This window comes from Leuresthes tenuis, unplaced genomic scaffold, assembly GCF_036924035.1.
Source record: "Leuresthes tenuis unplaced genomic scaffold, fLeuTen1.0.hap1 SCAF_21, whole genome shotgun sequence".
In the NCBI taxonomy this organism is placed as follows: Eukaryota; Metazoa; Chordata; class Actinopteri; order Atheriniformes; family Atherinopsidae; genus Leuresthes; species Leuresthes tenuis.
This window is the reverse complement of record NW_027325375.1, coordinates 18,050,976-18,068,916: the sequence shown is the minus strand read 5'-3', so window position 1 is coordinate 18,068,916 and position 17,941 is coordinate 18,050,976. Positions and strand designations below refer to the sequence as shown.

General features: G+C 43.0%; 3 protein-coding genes across 4 annotated transcripts; 2 read left to right on the top strand and 1 right to left on the bottom strand.

Annotated features, from left to right (window-relative positions):
* The first annotated feature begins 75 nt into the window (after positions 1-75).
* Positions 76-6,654, top strand: vps36 (vacuolar protein sorting 36 homolog). Its single transcript, XM_072375112.1, has 14 exons — positions 76-235; positions 467-535; positions 1,768-1,838; positions 2,126-2,240; positions 2,347-2,436; positions 2,997-3,083; positions 3,668-3,700; positions 3,872-3,949; positions 4,153-4,287; positions 4,431-4,496; positions 4,674-4,738; positions 5,561-5,645; positions 5,759-5,835; positions 6,020-6,654. The coding sequence occupies exons 1-14, from the start codon at positions 140-142 to the stop codon at positions 6,099-6,101; spliced, it is 1,149 nt and encodes a 382-aa protein (XP_072231213.1). The 5' UTR covers positions 76-139; the 3' UTR covers positions 6,102-6,654.
* A 1,466-nt stretch (positions 6,655-8,120) lies between these two features.
* thsd1 (thrombospondin, type I, domain containing 1) lies at positions 8,121-14,471 on the top strand. 2 transcript variants are annotated; one of them, XM_072375120.1, is made up of 8 exons: positions 8,121-8,274; positions 9,334-9,441; positions 10,082-10,476; positions 10,567-11,206; positions 11,659-11,820; positions 12,014-12,425; positions 12,520-13,063; positions 13,185-14,471. In XM_072375120.1, the coding sequence occupies exons 2-8, from the start codon at positions 9,390-9,392 to the stop codon at positions 13,836-13,838; spliced, it is 2,859 nt and encodes a 952-aa protein (XP_072231221.1). In that variant the 5' UTR covers positions 8,121-8,274; positions 9,334-9,389; the 3' UTR covers positions 13,839-14,471. The 2 variants fall into 2 exon arrangements, with proteins under 2 accessions (XP_072231221.1, XP_072231222.1); XM_072375121.1 differs by lacking the exon at positions 8,121-8,274 and having other exon boundaries at positions 9,065-9,441.
* A 129-nt stretch (positions 14,472-14,600) lies between these two features.
* Positions 14,601-16,473, bottom strand: fgl1b (fibrinogen like 1B). Its single transcript, XM_072374407.1, has 8 exons — positions 16,411-16,473; positions 15,930-16,173; positions 15,599-15,758; positions 15,417-15,514; positions 15,243-15,331; positions 15,035-15,160; positions 14,899-14,963; positions 14,601-14,793 (listed from the first exon to the last, which is right to left on the bottom strand). The coding sequence occupies exons 1-8, from the start codon at positions 16,471-16,473 to the stop codon at positions 14,613-14,615; spliced, it is 1,026 nt and encodes a 341-aa protein (XP_072230508.1). The 3' UTR covers positions 14,601-14,612.
* Positions 16,474-17,941: the final 1,468 nt, after the last annotated feature.

Genomic DNA, 17,941 nt, shown 5'->3' with positions numbered 1-17,941 from the left:
ATTTTTACATATATTGTATATTAAATCACATATAAGTTATTCCCTACAGGCAGAGTCAGGCCAGTCTTGAACAGTTTACAGGAAGTAAGTACGAAATGAGTGTTAGAGCGGAGCAAAATAATTTTTTGCAGGAATAAAAATGGACCGATTTTCGTGGTCAAATGGCCTCTTAGAAATGAATGAAACTTTAGTGATTCAGCAGCGAGGTGTCAGACTATATGACGGTGATGAAAAGGTAAACTTTAGTTTACTAACAGCTATTATTTTTGCCCTGAGACAAACAGTATGGCAGCTAATAGGAAATATTGAATTGAAAAATAATTGACCACACACATAATTTGCTGATAAAATCAGTGAGCCTCATTGTGATTTCAGGTGGTTACATATGTTGTCTGAAGTTATTGTGACTCAAGAAGGTAACATAAGCCAATAATATAACGTCTAGTTCCTTCCCATCATTTAACAGGCAAAACTGGATGTTGGAGTTGCCTTGTTGAGCACCCATCGGTTGATCTGGAGAGACCTAAAGAATCATGTAAGAAACCAGTAAAAAAAAAAAAAAAAGAACCGTATACAGCTAAAATTATTCATGCTAATTCTATTTTAGGTTCAACCAGTGTATTTGCAGATGGCATCAAAAGTAATAAAGTGCAGAAAGGCGTCATATTAGAGATGTTCGTACATTTTGATTGATCTTATTCGTAATATCGTTGTCATTTTTTGTGTTTTCAGATTTGAATGAGAAGTGCCAAGTGATCAATTCATTGTTCCTTTGTCAGTAATGAATGGCTAAGTGTTTTGCGTCACAGCTACCACATTCTCCTTATAATTGTTACCAGCCATTTAGCATGTCCGCTTCTTTCAACCGTTCCTCTTCTGCAGTCTTCTCCAGAAGTTTGAGGTTGGAAGGCCTCCTTGCCATCACCCTTGTCTTTAGTTCTCTTCACAGATTCTTGATGAGATCCAAGTCTGGACTGGCTGGGCGGCTCCAAAAATGAACCATTTCTTCACTGATTTAGTGGTATAATTTTCTTTTGAAAGGCCAGTTGCACAAGGCCAAGTTGGTTTGCCTAATGTCTTCCTCCAGAATCTTGTAATTTGCCTTTTCATGGTATTGTTTACTTTGAAGGGGTGCCAGACCTCATCCCTTAGAAAAAATAAACAAAAATACAAAAAGAAACCACTGAGATCACTATGATTGAGTAATGGTGTTCCTGCGACCGAATGCTCCAGCAAAGAATAGTCATGTGCCTGTTTCCAAGCAACTAATTGTAATCATCTAACTAGAGTGATGATAACAAAAAGCTTTCCTGTTAGTGTAGATGGGCTTTCATATAGACACCAGCCTAATGAGGTGTCCACCTTGAAATATTGGCCCTGTCATCGCTTAATTTCTTCAGGATGGCCTTGACGGTTATCATTAGATCTCAAATGATCCATGTAATAGGCCACTAGATTAAAACTTCTGGAGGAAAACATCTGGAAATGTGATTAAAAGCTATGGCTTGGATCATGGTTAATAGAGAACACCTTAAACATTTAGCGCTGTCAGGGTCCTGACCTGAATGATTTAAAACCGTTTTAGAAACTAAAGACAAGGGTGACAGCAAACCTCACAAGACCCGGAGAGCATTGCCAAAGAAGAGCAGTCCAAAGAAAGATCCTAGTTTAGAGCTACACATTGTTTGTCAGTAGTTGAAGAAACTGGTGTTCTGTGTCTTGATTCCTTTTATGATTTCTGCATTGTTTTTTCATCCCATCTTATAGGACTGCTGCATAGCCATGCCCCTCCCTCAGGTCATCTACTTTGAGGAGCAGGCTGGAGGAATAGGAAAGAGGTACATGTAATCTAGATGGTGGTTTTTCTACCAACAGAGTTAAGATTTTGGGTTTTGACAGCACTCCAACCATGTCACCCATTATATTTTACACTTAAATGTCTATTTTTTTTGTTTTGTCTGGGGAAAAAAAAGAAGAAGAAGAAATCTGATGGACTTTGAGTCCTGATTTTTATTTCCTTGTGTTAACACAAAGTACAGATTGAACTTCTACTAACAAGCCCAAACATTTCAGCTCATGAGAATTAAAACAACTCTTCTTGCTACTGCTTTCTGTTATACCGAAGTGCAAAAATAATCATCCACCTGCATCCATCACCTGCCAACAAGGAGCCAGGTCCCTACCAGAACAGCAAGTACTCCTTCATCAAGCTGTCCTTTGAGAAACACGGGCAGATAGAGGTAGCCCTGCTTATTCACTTATTCACAGTCTTTTTCTGTCACTTTCTTTGACATTTTTCTTCTTGGGTACCTGGAAATGACGTGTTGCATTTTTTTTTCCTCGTAGTTTTACAGGAGACTAACAGAGGAGATGACCCAGAAAAGGTGGGAGAATACACCAGTTTCCCAACCCATCCCCACAGGAACTGGGCCTAAGGTCAGAAGCAGAACAATCAACCTTCCACTTTTTATTGTAATCTATTCTTTCCCACTGTTGTCAGAAGGTAATAGGAACTGTTTTAATGGCAAAGTGTACCAGCTAAACTGTACAAGTAGTTAACGTGCTTTATGTGGGTGTTACTGGTAGTTTAAATTATGTACCACTTGGTGGCAGTCTTATCACTTTATTCTTATGCAATCTTTCCCTTCAAAAATTGTTCCAGTATCCATATGCATCAAATTTGGATTAGTTTTCCACAGCAGCAGGACTCTTATTTACACAGTCGGTTCGAATAATGTCTTTGGGTTGGTAGTCACTTCACTTGCATTAGGTTACGTGTCTCAAAATGAAATTACATTTGTCCTTGTTGTTTAAAAATAAAACACCATAAATTAATAATCAAATTCAACTTTTGTGCCACAACAGTTATTGACTAAAATTGCTCTCTAACCCGCCGTTCGTCTTTTCCTCCCCCTTCGAGGCTTGCTGCCATCCCTCGAACTGCTTTTTTTTTTTGCGTCTGACTGCGTGTTTTTCTTTCCTTCGTGGTCATGTAGGCAGGAAGGACACGCGCAGTGGGGATTGTTGGCATTGAGAGGAAGATAGAGGAGAAGAGGAAAGAAACAGACAAAAACATTTCTGAAGTAAGTTCTGAGAGGAGTCGGCGGTGAAACCGTGGACGGGTAACTCTGATGCTGGGTCACAGATCTGAATACAAACAAGGTTATGTTCATTTACAGTGTCACGGCCCCCCTTCACAGCACTGAGCTGCAGCTTGGTCATTGTGACTAAAACTGCTTGGAATCTACCTGGAATACAGACTGGTGTAGTTTAAAAAGACGTGATGAGCTTTTGAAATGTTGTCTGTAATCCTGCTGCATAAAAAACTTTATTGTCACGCACAAATTCAAGCTCAACCACTGTGACACTTCTAAGGGAAGTTTTAGAATGTTTATACTGCTCCTGTTGCATGTATTGATGTCTGTCGCGATTATGTGTGGAGATATATATCAACGACAGAGATTTACCAACATAAAACCGATGGTATGAAAGCAAGTGATTTATGGCTATTGGAAAAAGTTTGACAACAACAACGTGAGCCAGCAAAGGATGCGGTGTGGGTTCTATGGAATGATATTTGAATATTATCTGTAGCCATGGAGTATTTGCGGTGTGCTTAATTCTGAACATTTTTTAGCTCCATTAACCGTTTGGTGTCTGTTTTCAGGCCTTTGAGGACCTCAGTAAGCTGATGGTGAAGGTAAAAGAGCCTTTCATTTGCGTGTCCACGTTTTTCTGTAGTATTCTTGACCTTTTTGTAGTCCTTAGTCATGTTCAATTAGTTTGTTTAGTCGTGCTAAGTCATTGTTAGTGAGTATCAGACCTGGGATTCTTGCGGTGCAGTTTGCTAAGCGACTCTCTTAACTGACAGGCCAAAGAGATGGTAGAGGTGTCCAGATCCATTGCCAACAAGATCAAAGAAAAGCAGGGAGCCATAACAGAAGACGAGGTAAGACTTCAACTAAGAAGCCCAAAGTTCAGTGCGTGTCGTTTCAAAATAAAGTAAAAAAGCCTGTAACTAACACGTCAGCAACATAAAACGCCAGTAAAATTGTGATCGGACATAATCATGGTGCTGAACGATAGAGTCTTTAATCTTTCACGTCCACATATTGCCTTGATTTTGATGAGCAGTAATGTTCTCTGTTATAGACGATACAGTTTAAGTCCTACCTTCTCAGCATGGGTATTGCTAACCCCGTAACCAGGGAAACGCATGGATCAGGAACACATTATCATATGCAACTGGCTAAACAACTAGGAGACATGCTGCAGGCACCTCTGGAGGTGGGTGCAATCTTTCATTCATTGTGTGTTCAACATCTACAAAAGTGCTGAAGCGAGTTTACATAATTTTTACCTCCGATCTCTTCCACTTTCATATCTTCATTGCTTCACATCTCTCTTCCCACCGTCCCCTGCTGTCTCAGGAGCGTGGCGGTATGATGGCTCTTACAGAGGTGTATTGTCTCGTTAACCGTGCTCGAGGGATGGAGGTGATGCCCGCTTTAATATACACTCAAAATACAATAAGAATGGATGAGATTATTTGAGTTGGCATGGCCCTGAATGCTTCCTCTGGCTGGATCAGTGATACGACACAATGTGCTAATCTGTACAGTCATGGCACACACATATATGCCTTTGGTTGTGTGTTTTTCTACTTTCCTCAGCTTTTATCTCCAGAAGATTTGGTAAACGCGTGCAAAATGTTTGAGCAACTAAAGCTCCCACTGAGGTGAGTTTGATTTTTTTGTGTTGCTTAAATACGCTCATGTGATTATGGACCAAGCTATGTGTTTATTATATAGGGTTGGGCTTGTGCTTGCCTCACAGAGGCCAGGCTCTTCCTGCCTGGCTTCCTGTTGTTGGAAGGGGTGTCCAGGCCACCGCAGCTGTCATTTCCTGTTACTTCCCAGAGATTCAGAAGAAACACTGGCCTGTTTCCCCATTGGCCCGCTTTGCTGATCCGAGTGCCCTTAAACTGTTAATTCGATCAAACAACATCTCAGTATAAAACTGTTGACGTGGGACCTCATTTCTAATTGTTGCGTAAACAGAAAAGTTGGGCCTGAGAGAGGCCACTTCCCATGCAAAAGCTGGGATGAAACAACTTGACAGAAGCTTATAATAGGGCACTATTTTTCATGTTCTACTTTTGTACACTCTCCCTTGAAGCTTTTGCAGGGCTTGGACTGCTCCTTTTGTTCATTTGTACATACAGTTGGGCGACTGGGAAAATCAGCAGCTGAAATGGTGAATTCAATGTAGGCTGTAGGACATATTATATACATTTATTTGCATTTTACGGTAGTTTTTACTTCGTGATTCACTGTATTGTTATTGCAATATCAACATGTGCTATATCAGTATAGAGAAGACATTTTGACTTGGAGTAGGACGCTCAGGTGCAGAAGATCTTAAAATCGCAAGTGACATAATCGTCACAATATATATATATTTTTTTGACGGCTCCTTCTCGTGCTCCTAAGTGAAGGCCGGTGACTTCTGTCAAATGCGCCCACTCGCTTTCCCCTCATGTGTCTTGTCTTCTGTTCAGGCTGCGCGTGTTCGACAGCGGCGTGATGGTGGTCCAGCTGCAGTCTCACAGCGAGGAGGAAATGATAGCCTCAGCTTTGGACAACGTAAGCTGTAACCTTTCCAAACATAATACCACAGCGTGTTCCTCTGGGTTTAGCAGTTTTTAATCTTTTTTTCTTTTTTTTTGTTGATGGGGATGAAACGCTGCCACTCGCAGGTGACGGATAAAGGCTCCTTGACAGCAGAGGAGTTTGCAAAGCTTTTGGGTCTCTCGGTTCTCCTGTCTAAAGAGCGGTGAGCCATCTCATCCTTTAACAGCAAATACTATCATTTCTCTCTGCTATATGAGGCAACATTGTTGAAACAGCGTGATCAGCCTCGGGTGTCTTATCTAATTTAAACTCATTTGTAAATGCATTTTTCGGCTTTTGTTTTCCTTTTCCTAATTTCTGTGTGTTCATTCCCTCCTCGTCCTTAGGTTGTTGCTGGCTGAGAAGATGGGCCACCTGTGTAGAGATGATTCCGTTGAGGGGTTGAGATTCTACCCAAACCTGTTTTGACCTGTTTACAGTCAATATTGTTGAGTCAGAACCATGTTGCAACATCTCTTCAGTGACATGGTGCATTAAAACAATCATCCGAGAAATGCTTTCCACTTTGTATCAGATCCAGCCTGGTTGAGATATCTAATTCTTCTTCTCGTGACTTTTTCTTTGTATATCAAAGCAAGACTTGCTTCTGTCCTCAGTGTTCAGATCCCACACGTTTTTAAGTAACACTTAAAATACTGTATATAAAACAACAGGTCAAAGATGTATCTGCCTTGTAGAGCAGCCATTGTGTGTGTAGCAATAAATGGATTTCACTATATCCACTAAAGGACGTATAGTTCATATTTATTTACTGCAGTCATGCTGGTGCCACACACCTCTTTACAAGTAGCGCATTCTGCAATTCTACAGATTTTTTTTTTTACAGTAGATCAGATTTCCCAAAGTCAAACGTTTCTATAATCAACAGTTAAGAGGTGAAGCTCGCCCCTTTGTGTTTATCTTTCGAGGAGTGTGCGAACACGTCAACATGTGCATGTTTCCAATAAACCCAAATACTTCATGTGTTGGTCTTTCAGTCCGTCAAAATCAGTTTGTTCCCTCTCAGATGTATTCATGTACAAGGCAACATGGAATACAGTCTGGCTCATTGCACATTTATAATTGGACACAGTGCTAAATGTCAGGCAGTCATATTATAAGCATACCAGTCATGGCTGTTGGAAAGCTGAATCGAGAGCAAATCTTATTCACTGACACGATGAAGCATGATAAGTAATGAATGTGTGAATTATGAGCATTTTTGTAAAAAAAAAAAAAGCAACTTATCAAATGACCACATCTAAATTATATACTTTCTGCTCGGCGTGCTGCTTTTGTGCTTTTTTATCACTGTAGAGGCTTTGGCAAACAGAATAGAAGGGTTCTTTTTCCCTACCGTGAACTGAGTTTTGCAGTAAATGGTGTTCCATCTCCAGACAAGCTTCCTGTTTTCTCCTGGCTCTCCTCAAAGGGAAAAATGAAGCCTGCAGAACTGATTAGATTAGCCTGCCATGTGGTCCACTTATTGATAGTAGATGAACTCAATTGGCTCAGGAAATCGTGTGAGCCAAGTTTAGGCAGGTCTGATCATCATGAACAAGGGTTCGTGCATGGCGTTGAACTTCTCCTGAACCTTTTTTTTTTTCGGTACAAAATATGGCTGCTGCTGTGCCATATTTAAAAGTAATTCACATCCTGAATGTTATTTCATAAATCATCTTTTTATGTTGTCTGTTTTACATAAAAAAATCTCATCATTCATCTTTTATGAGTGGAATCTGATTCTGTGGAAGGAATATTTGATAAAAATGTTCTACTCTATTATCTTACCTCCCGTGTGAATCACCTCATACTCTGAACATTTTAAATATCTCAGGTATACGTAGACTATCAACAAGTAATTTTGTGAGCAAATATGATAAGTGTAGCTTCCAGACTTGAACCTCACACCACATCGTTGCATTTGGCATATTTCTCATTTCATTCATTTTCCTCAGGCACCTCCTGGAGATGATCAAAGTGTGTGCTAGTAAAACTGATAATCTCCTGAATGCGTCACTTCGTATGACGCAATGCTTGAACTTTTTTTTTTGGAACAGGAAAAGTAAGTTATGCCTTTGTGCAACAGTTTTATCACGCCAATCGATTTTTCTGATGGGAGATTTAAAAAAGCTTTTTTTTACATGAATCCCCCGTTCGTTTTCAGGCGAAAAGGTTCACGGGAGGAGTAAAAGTAAACATACACTTTGAATATGAGTTTAAAGAAGCCAGTTAATTCACTTTTCCTTTCGTGAGTACTTCAAATGTACACACGACAGGAAAAGTATTTACTGTACTTTTTTGGGGGACAAAAAAAGTGAAAACTAAAACTTCATAAAAAAAGAGATTCACTGCGCCCTGCTATGTATCGTGAAGTGACTGTCTGTGCGCGGGTCTAGGCTGCACGCGCTCTGTGCCTCAGCTGCGCGCGCTTCGGAGCTCTGTTGGGTTTGTTCCGCTGGCTGTCGCTGAAATGTGCTGCTGGCAGCCCACCAGGGAGGAGAAGCGATGTGTTGCGAGTACACGGAGTGTCTGTCACTGATGCTGCGTTGGGAAAAGTTGCGAGGAATTAATACCGTGAAGAGCTAAGTCAACTCGACGTGTGAGTACAACAACTTTATTTTCCAAGCAGGACAACCATTAGGTACGCTTTAAACGACAGGTTTCCAGATAGGTGAGAAAAACCCTCCCCACACCTGGTGAATGGGCATAAAAATGAGCTCGCGGGTGCAACCCAACTTGTTGGTTGGGATTTTACTTTTTTTTTTCATAGACTACAGCAGTGAATCGAAGAGTGTGGTTACTGATTAGTAATAATCGACGGCGTTACGTTTTGTTGGAACATTAAGCGTCATTTGATATTGTCACGGCTGAGTCAGCACACTGATAGGCATGGTTTTCTTTGCTGTCCTCGTTTGTTTTTTTGTTTTTTGTTTTTTTTATGTTTGATCTGAAATCTCAATAGATCATTTGTGTCATTTGTGTAGCATCAAGAATTCTTGAAATATTTCAATACAATCATGTCACACATGTCTGACGATGGGATGATTTTCAGGCATCGTGTGCTGTAGATTTCGACCAGTTCAAAGAAGGAGAATGTCCTTACAAAGACTTTGTGGTTGTGTGAACTTCTAACTAATATTTTGACAGTCAATAAAGACCAAGGCCTAATGACGAAGAAAGACATGCTACAGGAGGAGTGCATCATCCCTGATGTTATTGCAGCTTTTTCCAATTGAAGCCCCTTCTTCTACATTTCTGTTGGGGGGGGGGCACACGGTCAGTTGTCTGACCCTGAGGGATTTGTTTTTGAGGAAACAGAAGAGATACTCAAAAAATCCATTCAATGGACAAAAAAAAAAACACTCCCCCATAAAACTAACATTTGCATCCAACCAAACACATATTTGGCCCTTTGTTTTTAACAATGCCCCTTTGGCAGGCTTGTGTGATGACGACAGCTCCTTGTACCCATTGTGAGGACGAAAGGAAGAGGAAGACGCACCTATAAATCCAGAAAACTCAAGTTCACCGTTTCATACTCACGCCTTCCCGTTTCCCATACCTCAGAATAACCTCCTTGCGGAAGATGCAGCCCTCGTGTGGAATATTAGTTTTTTTGTTTATCTTTCGGTTTTGCTTCCTGATTTTTTTGTGACAGATGGTGGAATAAGATGGTCATGTGGTGTGGAAGAAAAAGGAGGCACAGACATCGGAATGCCACAGGCTGTCTCACTGCTGCCCTTCCTTCTAGCGCTCATGGGTTATGGTGAGTGTCACCAGTTCCATGTGTAAACAGCCATAATCTTAATTCAACAGAGGAGGGATACATGCATGTTTTGATATGCTGTAGGTCAGGAGGTCTATCTGTGAGAGCTCACATTTAATCAGTAGGGGAAAGCTGAGCAGAGAGACAAAGTTGGTGAGTGGATACAATGTCATGTAGGGCCAGCCTCTTCCTCTTCGGTTATCTTTGTTCTGTGATGATTTGCATGTTGCATAGCATAATAGCTCATAAAACACTGCCCGGACACAGTGTGTGTAAGCTGATAAGCAGCTTCCCTTATTGTCTGCACGATGTGTGGATCTTCCCACGACTACAGCTTCTTAACTGCTTGTGGGAATCAGCTGTGTCTGTGTTATTATTGACCTATTCCTAATTCATTTGATCCATCTTGGTGAGGTGGCAAGCAAACGAAACTAATAATCCATCAGTTTTCTTTTCTCTCAGTGCGCTTTTAAAAAATGCGTCAACTAAAGTTAAAAGCACTGATTTGAATTCCACTTTTCATACAGACCACACATTTATTAGACAGTTTGAGACATAGGTAGTTACATCTTGCATATTGCTGGCTTTCTCGTGTCTTTGTGTTTTTCATGTTCTACTTTTCTACACTCTCACTTTGAAGCTTTTGCAGGGCTCAATATCTGGCCCTCCTTCCATGTTGCCCTGAGCAATGGCAGTGTATTTGTGGACTTCAGCGCTAAATCCAACAGCAGCACCATCAGCAACACGACCCTCTCTCTGGTCAACATGGAAACCAACCGCACGGTTCTGACCAGGATTCTTCCCAGCAACCAGGAGGCCGGTAGGGTGGAGTTCGATTGTTCCTGCTTCCTGTACGCAGGAACTTTCCGGTTCCTGCTGAGGCAGACCAGCATCGCCGCCGTTTCTCAAACTAATGGAACAGACAGCGGTCGCACAGAGAGCTCCGCCTGGTGGTGGAGTTCAGAGCTGCAAGTACAATGGCCCACCTTTCACATTGCTGTGGAAAGAGCAGGAAATCACTCGGGATCTTTCCAGGTAAGACAAATCCATCGTCAATTTTTGTTTTCTTTTTGAAGGCGATGACCAAATTGATTGTTGCCCTTCTCTTCTTCTGTCTCTCTTCAGGTTGGAATATCCACTAATGAACATTTTCAGGCATGCACCGGCGGCGTGGACTCTGCTCTCTTCTTAGAAGTCAGCTACATGGAGTACAACCAGATTGGGCGAAACAGCATTGACAAGGTTCGAGCTCGCACGCGGCTGCCAATCGAACCCCTCCGTTCCCAGAGTGTTGAACTGTCCTGTGCCTTCCCCTTCACGGAGAGAGACTTCATAAGAGTGGCTCTGCGGTCGCCTCATACAGCACAGGAGGTGAAGAGCTCTGCACCTCTTTACCTGTCCCGTATATTTTCCTACAAACTGCTGGTGGAAAATGCCAGCGCATACAAGAGTGGCTGTGAGGGGACAATGACTGTTAAGATGATAACGCCGCCATGTGCTCACACCAATGGGAAAGTACTGCTGTACAGTGATAAGGGTGTTGGAAGAGGTTTAGCTCTTTCTTCTGCAGTGATGGGGTTTGGAGGAGAGGAACCCTCTTCCCCTCCTCTGGCATACAACTGGCTGACTCAGGGAGAGAACGAGACAGAATTCAACTGCTCTGTCTTTTACCCAGGAAGGAATAAGTATTGCTTTCGCTTTGTTTTCAACTTCAGTCGATCCCCTAGTCCAGCGCAGACTTGTCTGGTGGTTTACAGGAGTGCAGGTGAGGTTTTATAGAGCTACATTCGTCATACTTCATACTTATTTCTGTTGCTCCGATGTACCCGTGGTTTATCCCTGACAGTTTAAACACAGCAGTGGATAAAAGCTCAGCCTCAGATTTATTTATTTTTTACCCAAATATTTAGTTTTAATTTCATTATTTGTTTGTATTTGTTCCAACAAATTAGTCTTTCAAATCATTTTACCTCAGTTACCTACACTATTCTATGTTTTTCTCTAAAAACAGTAATAATCTCTTGTGACCAATCCAGGCCTTAAGGAAAAAGAGAACATAATCTAATGATGTAAATTAAAATTCTATCTTGTTATGCTTGTTGGCATAATAAGATAGAATTAACATTCTGAGTATTTGTGCGACTCAGAATGTATCTGTGCAAGATTAAGGCTTGTAATGAAATAATCTCACATTGATATTTTCACTGTTTTTTTCAGAGTCATGGGGACCCTGGCAGCCGTGGAGTGTGTGCAGTGTGAGCTGTGGGGAGGGGGTGAGGGAGCGAGCGCGTGAGTGTTTACTGCCCTCCGGTGTGCGAGGCCTGCAGTGCACTGGCATGGTGAAGGAGCAGTCCCTATGCTCCCTGGAGGACTGCTCTGGTCAGTTTCTTCACCTCCGCTCTCGGTTTTTCTTTACTGTTCGTTGTGTCTTTTGTCTCCAGAGTCTTTAGACGTAACTGTACAACTGTATACTACAATCAGTCTGTTTTCCATTTTCGCATCCAGCTTTTAGCTTTGAGATGAGCTCCCTCCCGTTTATTTTGAAGACTATTTCTTTCTCTTTCCTCCTCAGTTTCACCCTCTACTTCTCCATCGCTTCCGACTGTGCCTGTGGGAGCTGGAGCCCTGGGTGGAAACATGATCGTTGTGGTTGGTATTTCCCTCTGCTTGGCTGTGATTATGGCTACTGTCGTGGTGACTGTGTGGAGAAAGCTTTGCCAGACCCCTCAGTGCAGCTCGGTCCGCAGAAGCTCAATGCATTCGCCCGGGGGGCGCAAGCTATCGGACGAGGCTTCCATCTGTGGCCACAGCCTCCAAAGGCCCAGTCTGTCTGATGGTCATGGCCCATCAGGGGGTATGGGTGCTCAGAAAGACAGGCCTTCTTTAGGAAGTCAGCCTCTCTCCCAGAGCCTCGTGCTACCACTCACACAGGACCCAGAAAGGCTGTCTCCCACAGGACAGAAAGTGTTGCCACCAATATTCGGGTGCGTTTATGTTTGTGTTTACCATCACTATTATCAATTGTAATTTGTCGCTTCCTAGTAGTAGCAAAGTAAAACCTCTAAAACCTCCCTCTAGGTACCGGCTGGCACAGCAGCAGTTGAAGGAGATGAAGAAGAAGGGGTTAAAAGAAGCCACACTGCTGTACCATGTGTCTTCAAGCCCTGTCCATGACACCATGGTAGAGACATCTGCCTCACCCACCAACTCCCCTATTCCTACACCGACTGGATTTGCTCATTCCGCCCTGACTTTGGGTCCGCAGGACGATGGTAACCACAACCATTTTTGTATTGCAACGCCATTGTCGCAGCTGCAAACTCAGACTCCAAGGGTCACTCCGGACAGGCTGAGTCCGAGAGTGGAACTGGTCTTGGGTCCTCCTGTTTCTGCTCATGCAAGTGGGGGAAGCTCGAAATGGCGTGACCGCACCGCCGACTGGGTGGAGATGGTAGAGAGGAGTGGGTTTGCAGGTCTCAGAGGAGGAGGAAGAGATGCTGCAACGGGAAACGCGTATCATAAGAATCCAAACTTCAGGCGGACCTCCAGTTTTAACGACACCAGACCCCAGCCAACGTCCTCGGCTCAGTCCAGACAGTTCAGAGAGAGGAGCATGACCCAGGTCGCTTCTCCTGCCTTTATCCATAGGTTTATTTGGTTGCATTTCATGTAGATATCAGAAATTGCGTTAGTGTACTCTGTTGTCAGGATTAATAAACATTGTAACTGGTTTTTCTTCTCAGGTGGGATCTCGAACTCTTCCGGAAGGTAGTTGTTGGACCAAAAGAGGATGGGAGAGACAGCCACACCACTCTTACTCCATTCCAGAGCATGGCGTCTTAGAGTGGTCTAAAGCCAGATCCCAGAGAAATGACCAGAAGATGCCCTGGACGGGGACAACAGTTCCTTCTCACAATAATGACCTCAAGCATACAGGAACAAACACAAACAGCTTTTCAGCAGCTGAGAAACAAGCTAAAGCGGATCTCATCGGCACTTTGGAAAGAAAAAAGGCCGGCGAGCCAGGAGGTGGAGGCGGACCCTCGATCTCAGGGATTGGCGGTCCAGTCACAGGGCCCGCCAGGTCTCACGGAGTGACCCAGCTGAGCGTGGATCGGGCTGAGCAGAACTGGAACCGTCGTGGCCCATCACCTATCCAGAGGAACATCCTGGCGCGTAAACTGAAAGAGGCTCAGTCCTGCTCTGCTGTCGAGGCGCGCAAGCGCAGCGCCAGCTTTAATGTTTCGTCCTCAGAGCAGAAGAAAGGTAACTGTCGCTCTCTGCCGATGTCCGCAGACTACAGCAGCAGTGGTGGCTCGCCGTATAGGCTGAGTGAGGCAGAACAGAGGATGCTGGACTTAGATCTGTCCCCGGTATATGTACGGGAGGAGGAGTAGAACACAGGTTTGCAGCACCGCATCTGTGAGAAACTGCGACGGCTTTTTGAATTTATTGTTTCCCCCGATCTGACACCGAATGCTGTCCAAGTTTTATTGTTATTGTTTTGCATTGCTGTAGCTATCCCTGAGGAGGGGAGCGACACATATCATAATGACCTTTTTGTTTAACTTTTTTTTAAATGCATACAAATGTTCAAGGTTGTGGAAAGCTCTGTAAATCACTGTGTTTCATCAGGTTCAATTCTGTATACCCACTACATGTACAGTATTTAACTAAATGAGTTTCTTATGCCTTCATCCGGCCGCACTGTTAAGCACAAGTCGACTCAAGGACAGAATTCACAACGCTACAGGAGAAAAGGGTTAGTCCCATGAACGTACGCCGCTAAGTCTGTTGTTTCAGTAATGCTGTGAAGTCCTGCTGTGCATCACCGGGAAGACCGATCCCAAACTATGATACACTTTACAGTTTAAGGACACTTTGAATGTGGGATCGAAGCAGTTCGTGTTCTGAAATGTGTACAAATTAGATTAATAGTGGGAGACTATTCTTGTGTTTGAGGACAGTGAAATGAACATTTGTGAGGCAAAGTTGCTGAAATGGTGTTCGTTTTAATGTCAGGTTAACGTACACTTTGAGACAGACATTAAGACAGGAAAATACAAAGAAAATGATTATGCACTATTCGTGTTTGATAACAAACTAAAGGGAGAAAATTCAAACATCAAGAACTGAAACGTGGTTGGCAGTTTTTGCCCTTCTCTTCTCTTTTAGATTTCCCCTGCTCCACTTCCGACTGTGTCCAAGAAAACCAAAGGCCGCACCTTCATGGCGGTGTGTCTAAGGGAATACCAAAGGCCTTTCCAGGTCCCCCACACCACGCCGTTGTCATTCTGGGCCTTGTACTTCCCCCCGCGGTAGAACTTTCCATTTAGGTTGGCTGCGTGGCATCTGTGAGTAGAAGGTTAGATTGTAATGAATTTAGCAAATTCAGAAACTTGATCTCTAATGCTTGTGAAAGAGTGAAAGGAAGGAAGTGATTTTTAAAGGGCTTACCTGTTGAACCACCAGCCCGCCTTATTCTCCTGGGCACAGCTTCCCTGAATGAAGCGGTCGTTGTCCTGTCGATCAGTCGTTATGATCAACATCTGCACGCAGTCAATAGTCTTACAGCGGGGGGAAAATGACTAACCTGATCTCTGGTGCTGAACTGCATGCCACTGAGGCAGGCCGACCACTGCTCCACCATCCCTCCACCACCACTCAGAGCGTCTCCAGCTTGCCCGCTGTACTGACCGTACTGTAGGCGATACTTATCCTGAAGGGAGAATCACAGCAAATCAGGGGAGAAACGCACCTCTGAGTCAAAAGAGGAGTTTTTTTAAAGTTCTTTTTCATACAGCCTCATCCGTGATCCGAAGGTTCTCATAGAACGCGTGGCTTCTTTGTCCCTCCCAGTCCATCAGATCAATCTTCACCAGGTTCTTGCCTTAGAGACAAAGAAAAACAAAGAGGAAATAAATCAGCAGGCTGTTTTCATTTGACATGAATGGGGGATTCTTAGGATTTCTAACCTTCAGACAGCAGAGAGTATATGTGCTCATTCCCCAGCCAGAACTCATCGTTCCACAGTTTGAAATCACCAAAGCCGTCTCTGTAGTCCACCCAGTCTCTAAAGTGAGAATTAAGTGGATATTTCAGGAACTGTAAGCTTCTGCTAGTGATCCCTCACTTTTTACCGTTTCTGCTTAAATACCTGCTGAAGTCAACTTTTCCGTGCCGTCGTCTTTGAAACACCGTCCACCCTCCTCCATCCTCCATGTCACAGTAGACTAAAAAGGGCTCCTGGTGTATTTTGGGTCTTATGCGGTAGAAACCGCTCGGTGGTCTCTGCCTGTCAAAGAGTTCGGAACAGTCTGGGAAGACGGCATTGGAGGAAGGCCTTAGAGGTGGCTGAATATCACCTTTGCGGTTGTAACTCGAGGGATGTACATTTCACGTTGGATACTCAAGATCTATGAACTCCATGAAGTGCACTGTTTACACAAATCAGACTGGAACACACACATCTTTCATCTATTTCTTACCTTTGTCGTGGACAATTAAATTGCCAGCTGGTGGAAGTGGTTTCACCAGTGTCTTGTCGAGGCTGTCGTTGTGGCTCGCAGCCGGAGACGGGTCCATTTGAGGTTTCCCGCCAGCAACAACAGGCTGAAAGTATTTGTGCATCTGCAGGTGCTCAACCTGCCAAGTCTTGATCAACAGTTTACCCTCCAGTTTCCTTATGTTGCTCCTGAGAGCCTCAACCTCCGGACCGCACGAGTCTTTTGCCTTGAATGAGGAAAAACATCTTCATTTATTTTACTTTCAATCACATTTTGTTTTCAAACCGCTAATTGTGACCAAAGAGGAAGCGGTGAAAACACAAGGCCCCTCCGGGCATGATTGGCTTTATTTATGGCGGCTCTCTGACCCGCCGGGAATGAAAAAAAACTCACTGATTAAAACATACAACTCCATCCTCGAGAGAAAGCAGAAGTATTTTAAAGAGTAGAGAAGGCTACATACGGAGAGCTGTGCAGAAGAGGTCATGGCTGGCCACACCAGATACAGCAGCAGCAACACTGGCATGACTTTGAGGGAAAACTGGCGCGCAGCAATATTTATCTGAAATTATTGATACATTTCATAGACACGATTCAACAGTAGTCACATACTTTTCAAGCAGCTAGAGAGCTTCAAGCCTACCTTTGGTTCACAATGCTTCCCCTTGTTTTCTCCAGGTTCTTTGTTCTTCTCTTCTAAAATGTGTCAGCTTTATTTATAGGCTCGCTCAGTTCTGCATGGTCCACATTAGAGGATCTGGGCTCCAACAGTCGTGCCAAACTCTGAGCTCAGGCCAGTTTGTCATTCCTTCCTCCATCGAGCATGGCAGTGTTCGGAAAGCGTGGAGCTGATCCCAGAGCAGCCGATGTCCTCAGGAACAGAGAGTACTGAGAAGACCTCATTCCTAACATACTGCACCAGCAGAGCTGTCAGTCGAAGTCTTGTGTTTTTAAAATTTGACATTATGCAGTCAGGTATTCATATGTACAATCATTCCTAAGGTGGTAAAGTGATTGTCTTTCATTGTGAATGTTTATAATATAAATTAAGTCAAGTGAATTTGCTGCGCTTTGAAAAAACAGCTGGAGTTGACCAAAACATTGTGTAAATTTGAACAAAATACAGTTTTTTTTAACTATGTGTAATATAAGCTGTTTGGAGTGACTTTGAATTGATTTGAATTTGAAGTAACTCAAATCAGAAATACCAAAATAATTTAAAACTGTCTATTTAATCAATCATGTTGTATGTTTTCTATGGGATGTTCGAGATGTTCTGTATGTGTATATATATGACTCTTGCTGGGGGTTTTTTTACACCAAAAACATGTATATTTGTACCTATGCTAGCCAAGTGAGTGGAAAGCCACAGGTCATCATACAGATTTAGTGATAAACTCATCTTACGTTGGGAAAAAAAATAAAAAATTCAGGACATATTTTCACGCTGACTTATTCTTTCAAACAAAATGCTGTCCTCTGCTGGCGAATACGAAGAGTCACTAAACATAGTCTTATTTATTTTATTTTCATCTTTTTTCTTATTAATTAATATATTTTTCTACAGGCGACTGCAATGCCTGCCTCAAATGTAAAGGTACATCAGATAGGAAATGCAACTATATGATGGGTAAACTCCTGCACCAGTACATCAGCAATATTCAAATTAACATAAGGTATGCTTCTTTTTTTTTCCATCTTCCAGAAATTGAAACATGTAAACCTATTCTAGTCGAATAACTGTTAAGACCACGAACCTTATGAGAACTAAATCTGGGCTCTTTAACTTTTTCAACTTCAATTCATGCTTTCGTTGATTTTGTCAAGACGGACAGACTGACACAGGCTGTCAGACAGCACTTTTAGCTGATGAAAGACAAGCCAATTATGTTTTAGGCGAGCATTTTTCCAGCGAAAATGCGTATTTGAACAAAACCAGATGCACCACAGAGGGAGGAGACAAACAGAGAGGGCTGCAGCCTGTGGCCCTACTT